Source organism: Sorex fumeus, unplaced genomic scaffold, assembly GCF_029834395.1.
Source record: "Sorex fumeus unplaced genomic scaffold, SorFum_2.1 ptg000010l, whole genome shotgun sequence".
NCBI lineage: Eukaryota > Metazoa > Chordata > Mammalia > Eulipotyphla > Soricidae > Sorex > Sorex fumeus.
In genome coordinates, this window is record NW_026606067.1 from 32,705,384 (window position 1) to 32,721,507 (window position 16,124).

Consider the following 16,124-nt stretch of genomic DNA (forward strand, 5'->3'; position numbering starts at 1 on the left):
TGAATATGCCACGGGGAGCTTGCCAGGCTCTGCCTTGCTGGTGGGATACTCTCAGTAGCTTGCCAGGCTCTAGGAGAGGGACAGAGGAATCGAACCCGGGTCAGCCGCGTGCAAGGCAAACACCCTACCCTCTGTGCTATCGCTCCAGCTTTTTCAGAAGAGTGAAATATTTTTTTCAACAATTAGAGACTTGGTTTCTGCTATATATTTGAGGCACAAGATAAATAAAATAGATCACACCCTCTTTACTTAATTTTTATTATATTCTAAGAAAATACATAACGTCTTGTTGTGTTCTAATGATAATTATGATCATAATACTATTAATTCTGCTTTTTCTCTGCAAAGTTTCTCACTTGTGAAATTCTCACAAGGTAAAATTCAATGTTGAAATTCGGCTCGTCTTTAAATTGATAGTGCAAATATTTTAAATAGATATTGGTGGAACTGGAGAGATAGTACAGCAGGTAGGGCACTTAACTTTACACAACAAACTGAAGTTCAATCCCTGGCACAACATATTGATCCCTGAGCCCCATGTGAAATGATCCCTGAGCACATAACCGGGAGTGATCCCTGAGCACATAGCCAGGAGTGATCCCTGAGCACAACTGGTCCAAAGTCCAAAATATATGTGTATGTGTGTATATATATATATAATATATATAATGCATAAAATTGTAGATTCAGTCAGCTAATCAGTGGCTGAATAAATAGCAGTACTCCTACAAAAAGAAAAAAAGAAAAAATTGTAGATTCAGAGAGAGGGTTTAATGCATTGAGTTCATACTTTGCATGCTGGAGTTCTGGATTTTATCCCTGGCACTAGTTGGTCCCTTGAGCACTACCAGGTATAACCCCTAACACAAACTGGGAGTAGCTGCTGTGCACAGTTACATGTGGCCACAGAACAAAAGGAAATAAAATAAATGTTGGTATTTACAAAGAAAAAATCTTTAAAATACAGATAAAAGGGTCTGAAGTCATAGCACAGCAGGTAGAGCACTTGCCTTGCATGTGGCCGACCTGGTTTCAATTCCCAGCATCCCATATGGTCCCCCAAGCACTGTCAGGAGTAATTCCTGTGTGCAGAGCCAGGAGGAACCCCTGTGCATCACTGGGTGTGACCCAAAAAGCAGTAAATAAATAAATAAAATACTGATAAAATTATGTCATGTTATAGGTTTTCATGTTAATATACATTTATTATAGGCTTGCACTTATATTTTTAACCACACATTAAGATTATCTTTCTTGAATATTGGTAGTCTTCCCTTTTGTAGAATCAATTTATTTCAAAATAATTAAGACAATGGTCTTGATTTTCAGCTACTTAATTTTGTAGATACACCTTTCCACAAATACTGCCAGAAATTCTAATTAATGAATAAGGATTTTTAATCTGAAGCTAATGGCAAACAAGCTAATATTCATTTTTGGCACAAACAGACGTAGAGGGAACTAGAAGGGAAATATTGCCATTCAAAGATATCCCGTACATATCTTTAAAATTCCAAATTACCCTATTTTTCTTTATTGCCAAACACATGTTATTTGTCTGTCAGCTTCTTGACTCAGATCAACTTGCTGTTGTTGCTATTTTAATGGATATTCATGTTTCAGTTAACATATAGATTGCATGTTTCAATAGGCATGCCATCACTACAGAACTCAAAAATCAAACTTACAAATGGTAGAACTATTTCTTTAAAATGATATAGGGAGGAACACATTCCTTATAATATCACATTTCAGGATTACATTACTGGAACATAATGTATTGTCAAAGCACTGCATCAAAATTATTTAATGAATTTCTGACTCCAGCTAAATCCCTTTCCACTATTTCTTTCCATCTATTTAACAGAACATAAGAGAAATTTACTATCCATCCATGCCATTATTTTTCTATGTTTGAATATGTGAGTGCTTGAGGAAAGAAAAGGAAAATCTAAGTTTATACCTGGTATTTTAACTATCATAGTAGCCAGAGCTATCCTGAGCGAGAAGAAACAAGATGGGTTCAGCCCCTAATAAATAAATGCAACATCCATTGACATCAACTTCAAAACAAACAAACAAACAAACATGTTTTTCCAAGGATAGATCTATTTTAATTAAAAAATATTTCAGGCTATTTTTTTTAAAAGTCACCAAATTACTCTTTGGCTTATAAAGAAGTTTATGACACTCTCCTGAATTGTTTGTGATCAATTAGTGCTTAAAATTCAGTGTTTCTTTTTTAAATAAACTGAGAGCCACGCAAGTATAACAACCCAGAGATAATCAGGAAGTGGGGAAGAGCAATACATTTTAGTATTTAATAAAGGTAAAGGTAAAGGTAAAGGCCCTCCCGTTGATCGTCGATTTGCTCGAGCGGGCCCAGTAACGTCTCCATTGGAGACTTTGTTGTTACTGTGTCTGGCATATCGAATATACGGGGAGCTTGCCAGGCTCTGCCGTGCGGGCAAGATACTCTCGGTAGCTTGCCGGGCTCTCCGAGAGGGGCGGAGGAATGGAACTCGGGTCAGCCATGTTGGCCGCTTGTAAGGCGAACGCCCTACCGCTGTGCTAGATAAATATAATTGGCCTTTGTCACATCTAATGCCTCTGTCCTAGATCTATATTCTAGTCAAGGTTTTGTTTTGGTTCACTTTAACTAAGTTCTTCTACCAGAAATAATGCTCTTTAGCAGAATTTTAACACATAACATGCTATCTTGACCTCAAAATAATCTCAATTGGATACAAGTTTCATTATGAATTTATATGTAATAAAAAGTTCTATGAATTTGGTATGTCACCAAAATAGCACACAGAACCTTGGGTAGGTTATGAGTCCTGAAAGTTTCACTCCAGGCTTCCCTCTGGTCTGCTATGCAGTTTCCACATTTGCACAAACTGATTAGCTATGGAAAGAAACGAAAACCCTCATCTCTGGATTACAGAACTTCCAAAAATTGTTCTTCATTTTAAACCTGAAGAAAAGCATTTTACTAGTAGTTACCATCAGACCGAGAAACAATTAATTGCTCCACAGTTTTTGAAGATATTTTTGTTAGAAACAAAATAGCACTGCACCATAGCACTGTCCTCCCGTTGTTCATTAATTTGCTGGAGTGGGCACCAGTAAGGTCTCCATTGTGAGACTTATTATTGTTTTTGGCAAATCTAATATGCCACGAGGAGCTTGCCAGGCTTTGCGGTGCAGGCGGGATACTCGGTAGCTTGCCGGGCTCTCCAAGAGGAGCGGGGAAATCGAACCCTGGTCGGCCGCATGCAAGGCAAACACCCTACCCGCTGTGCAATGTATGGCTCAGCCTTAGAAACAAAATATTACTATTAAATGTTATTTTAATTTTTAAAAACTATCTCTATTAAGTCAATACTAGTTCAGGAGCTATGACATAAATTAGGGCTTCTTAAATTTTTTCAACTCATAATCTCTTTTTGCTAATAGTCTTTTACATGATTTTGGCAGAAGGGTACACAAAATATATGTACAAACCAAATACTGATAACAACTCATAAAGAAATTAAAAAGGAACATTTTTATATGATGCCACCCCATACAGGATTACAACACACTAGTCATGCTTTGTTTGTAGAGTATATTTTCAGCTATACGCTATTTCTCTAAAATACAAACAAATGATTTTTCAAAAATGATGATTAGGAAATATATTTCTTAACAATTAAAATGACTTTTATTGAAGTAACAATGCATTACACACTATAATATTCATGTGTGCATTATTACAAATACATGTAAGTTTATTTCAATGGGACTTGATAGGAGGGGCTAAACACAATAATATTTTCTAATTTTCTCTTTTGAAAGCTCTTTAAGAGTTACTATATCACTTTGTTCAATTTAAATTACATCATGATGTCTGAGTGATTAAATAAAATTAAATTAAAATGTAGGAGTGAACTGAATTTTGAGGCGACTTTAGAATTACATAGTAGTTCTAGAGTTAAGATTTTATTTCATGTGTCTAAAGTTCAGATTCTAGTTTTTAACAACAGACCTGACTCAGCTGCAGCTCCTCTTTCAGAGTTACATAATCCCATTTCCATTCATTCCTTCTCTTGTCAGTTCTTTCATTCATTCACTTTTTCTTTATTAAGCAATTATTTTTAAATGTCTGTTATGAACTGAGTACCTGAGCCCTCTCCAAATTCATATGTTTCAACACAATTCCCCTAATATGACAATATTTGAAGATACGTATTTAAGGAGATAATTATTTGAATCATAAGAATGGGACCCTGATCCAACGGAAAATAAAATTAATATCTTTTATTATTTGCATTTGTTCTCTCTCTCTCTCTCTCTCTCTCTCTCTCTCTCTCTCTCTCTCTCTCTCTCTCTGTCACCACTAACTCTAACTACTCACCCACTACGTGCATGCACAGAATAATGACCCTGTGAAGACTTGGTAAGAACAGAGTAAGAATAGCATCTTCATGAGAAGCTAAGCCATCCAAAACCTTGATCTGAGACTTCTAGCCTCCATAATTCTGAGAAAACAAATACCTGCTACATAAGCCACCCACATTATGGCATTTTCCTAGCAGCCTCACCTGATTAATGAAGTCCAGGCATTTCAGGTAAAGTGCTTGGCATTAGATAGTGCCACAGACATCAAATATAGAATGCAATCAACATATTACACTAAAAAAATTACTACACAACCTCTCAAGGAAATTTCACTCTATTCAGGAAGCTAGATAAATAATAAGAGTTCTATGCAGTGCTAATTTATTGAGCAAATGAATTTACCTAGTGCTTTGGTGAACAAAATTTAAGTCCTCACTAAATTGTGACTAGAAAGGTCAGGAATTGTTTCACGGATAAAGGGAAACTGAAGAACAAGTAGATGCAACAGCCACTGCCATGTTGACTCAACCTTGGGCGGTATGTGGGTTGAATGCCTGTCCTGCTAAAGTCTCAGATGCTACACCCACTCCCCACTGCTGCAGCCATGCAAGGGCTCAACTCCCCAGATTCACAAATATTCTCTGCAGAGATGTCAAACTGCAATTTGGCAAGTACCCCAGTGCCCAGGCTGAGAACTGATATTTCTCAGAGTTAGGGCAGCGGGGATTAGAGGGGGCAGCTTCGGGAGGGAGGGTAGCATCCCATCTTCCTGTACTTCTGGAAGCCGTGACAGCCACGTCCACCTTCTATAGTCACTATTAATTGGCCCAGACCTTACATCTGAAGTCTCTGGACCATGCAGCCTCATAGGGGGACACAGGTTACCTCCTAATTCCTCAATACTAAAATTCCAGTCTGAAGACAGCAAATGAGATGGGAAAGTAACATAGAAGCCAACTAAACTCAAGGAACAAAACAATAACAACTAGCAACAAAGAGTTTAATAAATTCTTAGACAAGAGCTTAACAACGCCGTTATAAGATATAACAATTTTCACAAAAAAATTGATTTTTATACGTATTAATTTTAATTTTGTACCTTTGAGATATAATCAATTTTAACTCTAGAATTCTGCAATAGTTGCGGCTTTATCCATATTAAAATAAATTTTAAATTATTTTAAAAAATAAATAGAAACTGAATAAAACTCAGAAGAAAAGGCAGGAACAACACTAAGTTCAAAAAATGGAAGCTTGTGTAATATGTAAAATGTGAATTATATGTGGTTGGTGTGGAAGAAAGTAGCATCAAAGATGACTCACTTTGGGTTCAAAAGAAGTGAAGAAATGATAGTTCAAGCTGTATGCAGAAGAAATATACAAAATATACAAGAAGAAACTTTGAAAGAAGAAATGAGTATAGATAGTGATGAAAATAGTAATAATTTGTTCATTTATGATAGTCTGTGTTTTGTAGGGAAGCATTTAGTGTAAAATCTGATAAAAAAATACACAACTTATATTCAGTGCAGTGCTATTTACAATAAGCAAAATAAAGAAACAACCCAAGTATCTGATGATAGGTACGTAAATAAAGAAGTTGTATGTATAAATAATGTAACACCACTTAAGTATAAGAAAAGAAGTAATTTTGGTTTTGGTATAACTTAGATGGAGCCAGACAGGGTCATGTTAAATGGATTAATTAAGAGGAAGAGGGACAAGTACTTGACAATTTCATTCATATATATAAAGAAACAAAGCAAAGGAATGAGTACTAGCCAATATCCATCTATATAGAACCCTTGGACTTGGACTACACAACTAAGGTTACCAAGTAGGGAGTGGCAGAGTGGAAGATGCGAATTAAAAGTAACACCATGATGGTGTGGAAAATCTTGGGAATTGTGGTGGTGATGAGGGTCTGTAATATCAGCTACAATTTGTAAAAAGCAACAACAACAATAGAATAAACCTTATGATTATTTGCATACTCTGTTTATGAGTTTTTTCCTTGGACTAAGTATTGTTCTGCTTTAACTCATCTTTTTTTTAAATGAATGACTATCAACCATAAAGTTTACAATAGTTTATCACAGTGACCTGTCGAGCCAAATAAAAAGGGGGAAAGAACCTGAGCTGAAGTAATATATGACATTAAAATAATTACTAAAAAGCCCACCTGGATAGGATGAGATCCCTCTGTGAAAGTTTTTGTTGCTTAAGGTAGGATTTTGTATTAACCGGTGTAAGAGTTTTAAAAGAAAAAAATATTAGTCAAGAATTCAGCGGCTGCTCCAAGAATAGTTTTTCAAAGCTTGTGAAAAATACAGACACAAAAATTTCTTTCCCTGGTTTTGCTCATAACATATAGAGTAGATAAGCTCCATTCTCAAAAGTGATGTGATCATTAAAATGGTGAAGAATAAGAGTCAAGGGGCCAAGGGACCAGACAGATCGTACAGCAGGAAGGTTGTTTGCCTTGCACAGGGTCTACGTAGATTCAATCCCCAGAACCACATATATTCCCCCAAGTCCTGTCAGGAGTAAATCCTGAGTGCTAAAGCCCTGAGCACAGTCAGGTGAGATTCCAAAACAGAAGAAGCAAGAGGAGGAGGAAAAAGAGGAAGAAAGAGGAGGAAAATGAAGAAGAGGAGAAAAGAAGAAGAGGAAGAGGCGGTAGAAAGGAGGAGGGGGAGGAGAAGGAGGATGGTGGAGGAGGATGGGAGGAGGAGGATGGGAGGAGGAGGGGAGGAGGAGGAGAAAGAGGAGGAGGAATAGAAAAGAAGAGGAGGAGAGGAAGAGGAGAAGGAATGGAAGAGGAGGAGGAGGAGAAGGAGGAGGGGAGGAGGAAGAAAGGAAACAGAGGAGAGAAGGAGGATGGTAGTAGGAGGAGAATAGGAGGAAGAGAGGAGGAGAGGAGGAGGAGAGGAAGAGGTGAGGAGAAGGAGGAGAGAGGGAGGAGGAGGAGAAAGGAGGAGGAGGCAGAGGAAGGAGGAGGAGGAGGAGGAGAAGAAGAAGAAGAAGAAGAAGGAGGAGGAGGAGGAGGAGGAGGAGGAGGAGGAGGAGGAGGAGGAGAAGAAGAAGAAGAAGAAGAAGAAGAAGAAGAAGAAGGAGGAGGAGGAGGAGGAGGAGGAGGAGGAGGAGGAGGAGGAGGAGGAGGAGGAGGAGGAGGAGGAGGAGGAGGAGGAGGAGAAGGAAGAGGAGGAGGAGTGAACTGAATATATTGCAGAAACACAGAATAGGTGTTCATCAGCTGGTAATGAACAATTTGCACACATATCTTGAATTCCAAGGATTCAAACAACTCAATGTTAACATAAAGAAAACAACCATTTTACATTTCTTGAGGTATTTCCCCATTTATACATTGAAGACATTTACTACAAGAAGAAAATCAACCATTATTTTAAAATTTCCCCTAAATATAGTTTTCCTCAGATTTATCGCTTAATTCGTACATAAACTGTTTGAAGAGACATAGTCCTGCATTTACTAACCCTATAATTGCAAAGTGATTTCATTAAGCTCGGTTTATTCCAAACCTCTTGGAAATCTCTCACAGTACTACACTTGTTGTTTAACTCTAGAGATTTTGTAATAAAAGTTTAATGAGTAACTTATTGCTACCATGTTTATAGTCATTATTTTAAGGTGAACAATAATGACGTAAAGCTTGTACGCATTTGGCTTAAAACGTATTCAACTCACATATCAGTTAATGCTACAGTGGTTTTTAAAAAATCTCTTATCAATATGCATGTTTAAAGGCAATGTAGCTAAACCAGAACTCCTCAAAGCTGTGCCTAAGAATAAAACTAAAGAAATTTCTCACTTATAATAACATCAAATGCAAACCTTAACTTTAAAGTTAAGCATTTGAGAATCTGAACAAGAATTGTTAAGAAAATATACTACGAAAAAAATTGAGTCTATCTGATTTCTGTCTAACTAAAATATTCTAAAACCAAAGGTCAATCACATCTCCCAAACCACTTTCTTGACCATGTAGAAACTGCCTAAAAAATTTTCAGATTATGAAATGGATACTGTATGTATGTGTATGTATATGTATGTGTATATATGCATATGTGCACTTATATTCCACATATATAGCTGCACATATGCAAAACATTTATTCATATACACTGACTATATATACATATATTAAATTTTTAAGCAGAAAGATAACAGGTACCTGTACTTACTGAAATAAAATTTATTTGGATTTTATAATTAGATTAAAATTCCTCTTTAACTTTTCATTGTTAATTATTGCCAGTCACTTGTTTTCATGCTGGGGTATTTAGCCGTCATTTTTATGCATAAATTGCTAATCAAATAAATTTGAATATACTGAACCATAACATAATTCAGAACTATGTGGAATCAAAAGATTATCACAAGGAAAGCCTCATTTTCCCACAAAGCAAAATGTATTAGAAGTTTACAGAGTAAATGAACGAATAGCGCCAAAGTAAAATCAACTTGACTCATGGTCATAAAATGGAGAAAACAAATGTTTCATCCAAGCACCATTCCCCCAAAAGAAAGATAAAATAAACATGCCATAATAAAGACATTTCTTGTTTATGCCACAGATTCTACAAATATTCCTATGCAGTGTTTCCAAATATTACCTATAAAACAGTATTCATTTCTTTTTGTATGTTTTCAACTATGGTCATTTATTGAGTTTCCTTCTATCATACTGTATTATTAATAAAGTTTTATTTCTATCAAGAAGTGAGGCTAAAAGGGAGGTTTATTTGTTAAGATTATTGGAAGGTAATAAATTGGAAGGTAAAATAGAATTCTTACTTATAGTCACTTGAATATCTTATTTATACAGGAGTCCATGTAAATGTGCAAACAATAAATTCTTACCTCCCATCCGTAACTAGGATCTTTCAGGTGTGACTTCTGCTCTCCCACATAAGGCCCAAACTTTTCACCTGTTTCAATCTTCCTTTTGGTCCATATCCCTAGGCCTGCGCCAGGCATATTTGACTCTCGGAGTTCAAACTCAGCAGGAATGGGGATATCATCAGGGATGTAGATGGGGGCTTTATAAGGAGAGCCCTCCTTCGGAGTGAATGCCTCACTGGATGTCGCCGGAGAGCTTGGCTCTTGAATGTTGAGGGAGGCAGTGCTGGTTACTCCATCTGCGTCTGGCATTTCTTCCAAAGTCATTTCAGAGTAGCTGCCATAAACACACTCATTACCTGTGAATAAACGAAAACTTCATAAATTCCTACTGATATAAGAGAGACACAATGTCACAACTCAGTAAAGAGCTGCCATGCCATTCTTGGTTAACAAAATAGGTAAGTATATGGTTAAAATATGCCCACATGAAAATCTCTATTATTCAGAGATGGGAGAGGGGGAGGAATTATTATCTCTGTGTTATCTGGGGTGAATCTATAAATCAAATCAACTAATCTTCAACTATCAATATTCTCATGGGCTAGATCAATCCATTAACCAACTGATAAACAGTGAGCAATTTAATTATTGTATAAAATAGTATTGAATAAAATAGTACAAGTACACAATAAAATAATACAAATACACAAATACTAAACAAGTACACACATGCATGTAACCCCACAAACCATGCAAAATTGGGAGTTAATGTACACTGTGTGTAAAATTGTATTATGCATTGGTATCTTGGAATGAAATGTAAGAAAAACCATCAAAGATTCCAAGACCTGCCATGTGCAGCAGGGCTTAAATTTGTATGACAGGATTATTTATTGGAATATTAATTTATGTTTGCTTTTTCTTTATTTTTTCCTTTCCCATTTCAAACACATCACCAAGTCCTTGGTATTTCCTTGCCTCAATAAATTAACACAGAGCAAAAATTAAAGTTTCTTGGAGCTAGCAATCCCTCCGGACATTTGTAAAAGATAAATTTATCATAGAAATTCGATGGATTTTCCAGAGGGGGAAACAGAGAAAGGGGTGCTTGGCTTGTACCCAAAAAAGAAGGAATTTCCTCCAAACTGAAATAGTAGAGAGCAGACAGTCTCTTAATGGAGCAGTGCCCTTAACTACAAGAACTTTGAGGGACTAACAGAATAATGAACTAGGACTGGACACTTAGCAACGGCTCTGAGGACTCTCAAAGCAGCATAGCCCCTGACACCCAAACTACATGGAATGTACTATAGCAGCCCCTCGTGTTGTGCAACAATGAGCCTCATTTTCCCACAAGTTCATAGAAATTTTTGTTGTCTTAAAGCATATAGACATGTTTGTTACTCTATGATTATGATTAGATCATCATTTATTTGTTTTCTATGTTGACTTTAGGGTGAGAACTATAATGGGTTAAAATTATAAAGAGACAGATTTTACTCACAACTACCCAAAGGTAAAATGGGTTGCCTTAAGTTCCCAACCTAGGGATTCTATCTAATACAGCCTACATAGGCACAAGTTTGAGGAAATATGGAGTAATTTTATCCTGTTTTATTATAGCTTCATAGATTATATATAATATCAATCCTTAAATTATTAGTTTCCCAAGATAGTTAATTCAGTCAGAGAACAGGAAGTGTATTGCTTTTAGCCTCAATTCCTTTTATTACTCATTATGGAAATTTATTTTTTATAAACTCACTAACAATTGTCCATCAAATACTGGCTCCTCTACAATTTTTATGATGTACATACAGTGATGGGCTGGAGCAATAGCACAGCGAGTAGGGCATTTGCCTTGTATATGACCGATCCAGGTTTGATTCCTCCGCCCCTCTCAGAGAGCCCGGCAAGCTACCAAGATTATCCCGCCCGCAAGGCAGAGCCTGGCCAACTCTCCATGACATATTCGATATGCCAAAAACAGTAACAACAAGTCTCACAATGGAGACGTTACTGGTGCCCGCTTGAGCCAATCAATGAACAAAGTGAGGACAGTGCTACAGTGCTACATACAGTGATAATATACTCAAAATTGTCTTTCTAATTAGTCACTTGGTTATTGACTCAACAACAAAAAATATCATTTAAACCAAGCATAGAATTAAACTCTAAAACCCAAGCTTAAATCTATGATATATTTAGTCTCAACAACATCAAGGTCCTTACAACTTAAGTTCAGCATATCCAAAATTTTGCACACTAACACTCCCTTTAAAGTCTCCTGCTGGTCGCCTCAGTTTCAATTAGGAATAAGAATAATTATCCCTAATTGATCATATGTAAAAACTTTAAAATCACATTTCCTTCATCTTATTCAATTATTAAAGATGTTAATTCTTTTTGCACTAACTGTATCTTTATTCCTTTCCTTCAATCCATATTTCCATTTTATTTTAACCTCTTTTTCACTACATTCCTCTCACTTCTTTCCAATGCTCCTCGGCATTGAACTTGTATTTGTCTTCCTGGTACATTCTTTTCCCTGTATAATAATCTCCAATAACTCCCAATATCTAAAGGTCTTAGATTTTTAAAAGACTCTCTCTTTCTTGGTGCTGGAGGGATAATACGGAGGATAAGGTGCTTGCTTTCCATACACCAATCCCAGTTTCATCCATAACACCACATATGGTCCCAAGAGTTCTTCCAGGATTGATCCCTTAGTGCAGAGCCAGGAGTGGGGCCTAAGAACAACAAGGTGTCTCCCCCCAAAAACAAACAGACAAAGAAATAAAAAATAAAATACATTCCCTTTCTTATTCTCAACATTCCTCTATAGGAGTTCCAGGAGAGAATGAGCTTGTCGTATTTTCTGAGTACTGAGTTCTCCAGCACTCCTTCCTTCCTGGTTGTCCTCTGTTCCTCTGTCCATCCAACTTCTAGCCATCCTTCCAAGTCAAATCGACACCTGTCTGCTCACAATTCTACTTAACATAGATCTCTCTCTGCCTTTAATAACTGTATAATTACCCCCTCAGTCTGGTGATCAAATGATACCAAATTTCTACTTAGGGTTTAATATGAAAGACTGCTATAGTGCCAGTCCAGAAATATGTCAAAACACACTTCTTTGGAATTCTAAAAGTCACCTACATAAAGGTATTTAGTAAATACTTTCTAAATATACAATTAAACTAACATAATTTAATTTAATTATTAAATTAAACAAAATTTTAATTAAATATAGGAGAAACACAACAGATTACAAACAGTATTCCTGACATTATAGTAAAAGAAATTATTTTAATAATTTATGTCCCAGGGAACAATTATTAAGGGAATATGCTCAAAGTCAAAACATCTCTGATAAAGTCTATCTAAATTTTACCTACCCTTTGGGGAAATTTTTTCACTTCAACCAGAATAAAAATTTCATTAGCATTCTTGATACAATTATTTTTTAAAACTCTTTAGAATTGTTACATTCTACTACTACAAAATTAAAAGTTACTTAACAGCTTCTTAAAGGAATTTATCAATCATTGTGAAGATTTTATTTTCCTCAAGAAGTAAAAGCTGTAAGTTGGAAGATACTGTATAAGCTTCAGATTTGTCCCTTTAAGCAGCAGGAAACAAAAACCATCCAAATGAATAGAACTATTTCCTCCAGTAATTATGCGTTAAAAGGTCAGTATGATTTCTTCTATTTCCTCAAAGGGTTAAGTCATCCATACTGTCAGTTCCATCAAAGTGATCTCAACTGTTAAAAAAAGAAAAGGATCGAGAAGGATCGAGAAAAACCCATATGGGCCCTCCCATAACACTGCTGACCCCATAACCTTTGAGTTACCCACAAAGTCTCCCCATGCATAATTTAAAGGAGTGCATTTGGATTTCTATTCCTGTGGAGACAAAATATACATGTGTGCCCAGACGCTGCACAGAAGAATTTGGATTGAAGTGCCTGAGTGCGATTCTGCTTACAATAGCAAAAAATTCCAATTAAACCTAAAGAATAACTTACATAGGTCAAGCAAATCCAGGAAAAAGACTAAGGAACCTATTCACCAACATTCAGGTATTAAATGTATATGCAAGCCCAGGCAATTTATTTTCAAGCCACTGTTAATCTAGTATCATCTGAATTAAGTATAAAAATGTTTTTGGTAACACAAAGAAAACCCTGAAAACATAAAACTGCTGAGTTTTACCTATCAAAACACGTAACATCATTTCAATGGAATATGGCATTATGAAATTTTCAACAGGAGCAGTTTATCGTTCTGCACTGAACATTTGCATAAACCAAAATAAGTCAGCACCTCCAGGCTTATTACTGAAGAACTATCCAAAAAACTCCTAAGACAGTTCATCTTACTAGCAAAAGACCTAAATTATCATATCTCCATTAAATAGCTGTTATTGGAGGGAAATTGGTAGATTCTTTCCTTAGCAATAACCACATTTAATTACAGCACTGCTCAGATATCACACTGACAGATTGTTTGCATTTACAAGAGGTATCAGGTAAGATATACTATAATCATCAGTGATCCCATAAAGATAAATAATATCAGTAACTTCCACTGAGCTACTGCCTGCTACTGGATTTGCTACTTGCTTCCCTTAGGCTTGTCATTAACTGAGGACACAGCTACGCTTATTGCGTGATTTGATGCGAATGATTGGGGAAGTACTCTTAGAACAAAAAGCCTCTTCAACTTTTATCATAAGTGTTATACGTTTCTCCTTGGAGACGAAGCTAGAATCACACTTAGATTATATTTCTTCCTATGATTCTGAATGAATTGACATTGGTTAACTCTTGATTAACTCTTGAGTGTGTCTCATCCTGAAAACATAATAGACTCTGCTAAGAGAAAACTGCAGTGCAAGTATGAAAAAAAAAAAAAATAACTGCCAGTGCTGGCGCTGGAGCAATAGCACAGTGGGTAGGGCATTTGCAGTTGCATGCGGCCGACCCAGGTTCAAGTCCCAGCACCCCATATGGTCCCCTGAGCACCGCCAGGGGTAATTCCTGAGTGCAGAGCCAGGAGGAACCCCGTGCATTGCCAGGTGTAACCCAAAAAAGCAAAACAAAAATAAAAAATTAAAAAATAACTGCCAGTGCTATATCTATATTAAATATTTTCTTAATTTTTATGCTCAAATTCCAGTGAGAAAATCATGGTAAGAATTATCTTCCGTTTAGGCATATATACCGCTCAAACACCTATGTTGCTGCTTTTTACCAAGTGGATCCTGATACTCAAGGATGCTAAGCAGTACATCCAAAGTCAGCTAGGACAGGATACTGATGTCCAAATCCATTTCTCCCTTGAACTCTAGGGACACTTTCTTCCAAAAGGTACATTTCCATATTTATTTTTCAAAACTGTTGCCATATGTAAAAAGGTTTTCCCACTTTCACTTTATTTTTTACTATAAACACTTCCCTATAGCACTGTCCTCCTGTTGTTCATCGATTTGTTCCAGCGGGCACCAGTAATATCTCCATTGTGGGACTTGTTGTTACTGTTTTTGGCATATCGAACATGTCACGGGTAGCTTGCCAGGCTTTGCCATATGGGCGAGATACTCTCAGTAGCTTGCTGGGCTCTCTGAGAGGGATGGAGGAATCGAATCCGGGTTGGCCACGTGCAGGGCAAACGCCGTACCCGCTGTGCTATCATTCCAGTCCTGCTATCCAACACTTCCCTAATGTTTAAAACTATATTTTAAGGGCCAGGGATATAGCTCAAGTGGTAGAGCACATACATAGCATTACAAGATCTTACACTCATCCCTGGTACTGGCCAAATAAACAAAACCCAAATAAAACGTTTTCTAAAACTACATGTAATTAGTAAATTACATAAGTCCACAATAAGTCAACTATTTCCATGGTATTTATGTTTCTCTTATTTTCTGATACTGTAAATATCGCCACTGAAATGAATAGTCTTTCATATAAGTATTTATGTTCGACGATTTTAATTTCCTTGGTTTAGACTCCTGTAAGGAAACTTACTAAAAAGTGACAGACTACTTTTAGAGGTATATATCAACTGTGTTCCTATAATTATACTGACATTTATTATCATGTTTGCTTTTATAATGTATTAGTACCATTGTTATCTACTGTGTCACTTAATTCATGTGCAAGGGATTATTGAAACTTAATATTTTCATTTGCCATTCATATTTCTTCTTTTGTAAATTATTCATTTTTGTCTTTTAAAAAGTAGACTTTCGTTGTCCTTTAGCAATATGTTGTGTTTGTTTGTCTAGGAGTCACCTGGACAAAGCTCGGGCCGTACACATGACTCTGTACTCAAGAATCATTCCTGGCAGGGCTCAGGGACTAAGGTCTTAATAACTTTGATTAAGAAATTAAAATTATTCTTTGATAAAGTTTTTCCTTCTTTACCCAGTAGAACATTTAACATTTGTTTTGTAGTCATTTTTTTGCTATTTAAAAATGTTTTTTAAAATGAAGTCTATTTTTCCTTTAAGGTTTCCATATCTTTCTTAGAAAGTTCTTACCTATATAAGGAAAAAAAGAATTATCTGGTATTTTCTCTGAATTTCAGAGTTGCTTTTCTACCAACCTTGGATTACTAAATGATTTACTGCTGAGTGAAAAGCAGAGAAAAATGATTTCATTTATTTGAGCTCCTATGAACAGTGGGCTAGAAAAAAAATGCCATTTCACTCATAATTCTTTGGTTCTTATTTGCAAGGCTGGACTAAAATGCCTTCTCTTTTTGTGGGTTTTATATAACTCACCATTTGTTTCACTTGGCCTCTCTGCCTAGTTTAACTGCAAATCTTCTGGGCAGATGCCATTCAAAATCCTGAGTTTC

The 16,124-nt window shown here is 36.2% G+C and overlaps 1 protein-coding gene across 4 annotated transcripts in view; it reads right to left on the reverse strand.

Annotated features, from left to right (window-relative positions):
• Positions 1-16,124, reverse strand: part of MECOM (MDS1 and EVI1 complex locus) — a 633,666-nt gene that overhangs the window by 305,107 nt on the left and 312,435 nt on the right. For all 4 annotated transcript variants that reach the window (XM_056110745.1, XM_056110744.1, XM_056110742.1 and 1 more), the window contains exon 2: positions 9,271-9,608. In XM_056110745.1, the coding sequence (XP_055966720.1) occupies positions 9,271-9,608 (338 nt within the window). The remainder of the gene's footprint in view (positions 1-9,270; positions 9,609-16,124) is intronic.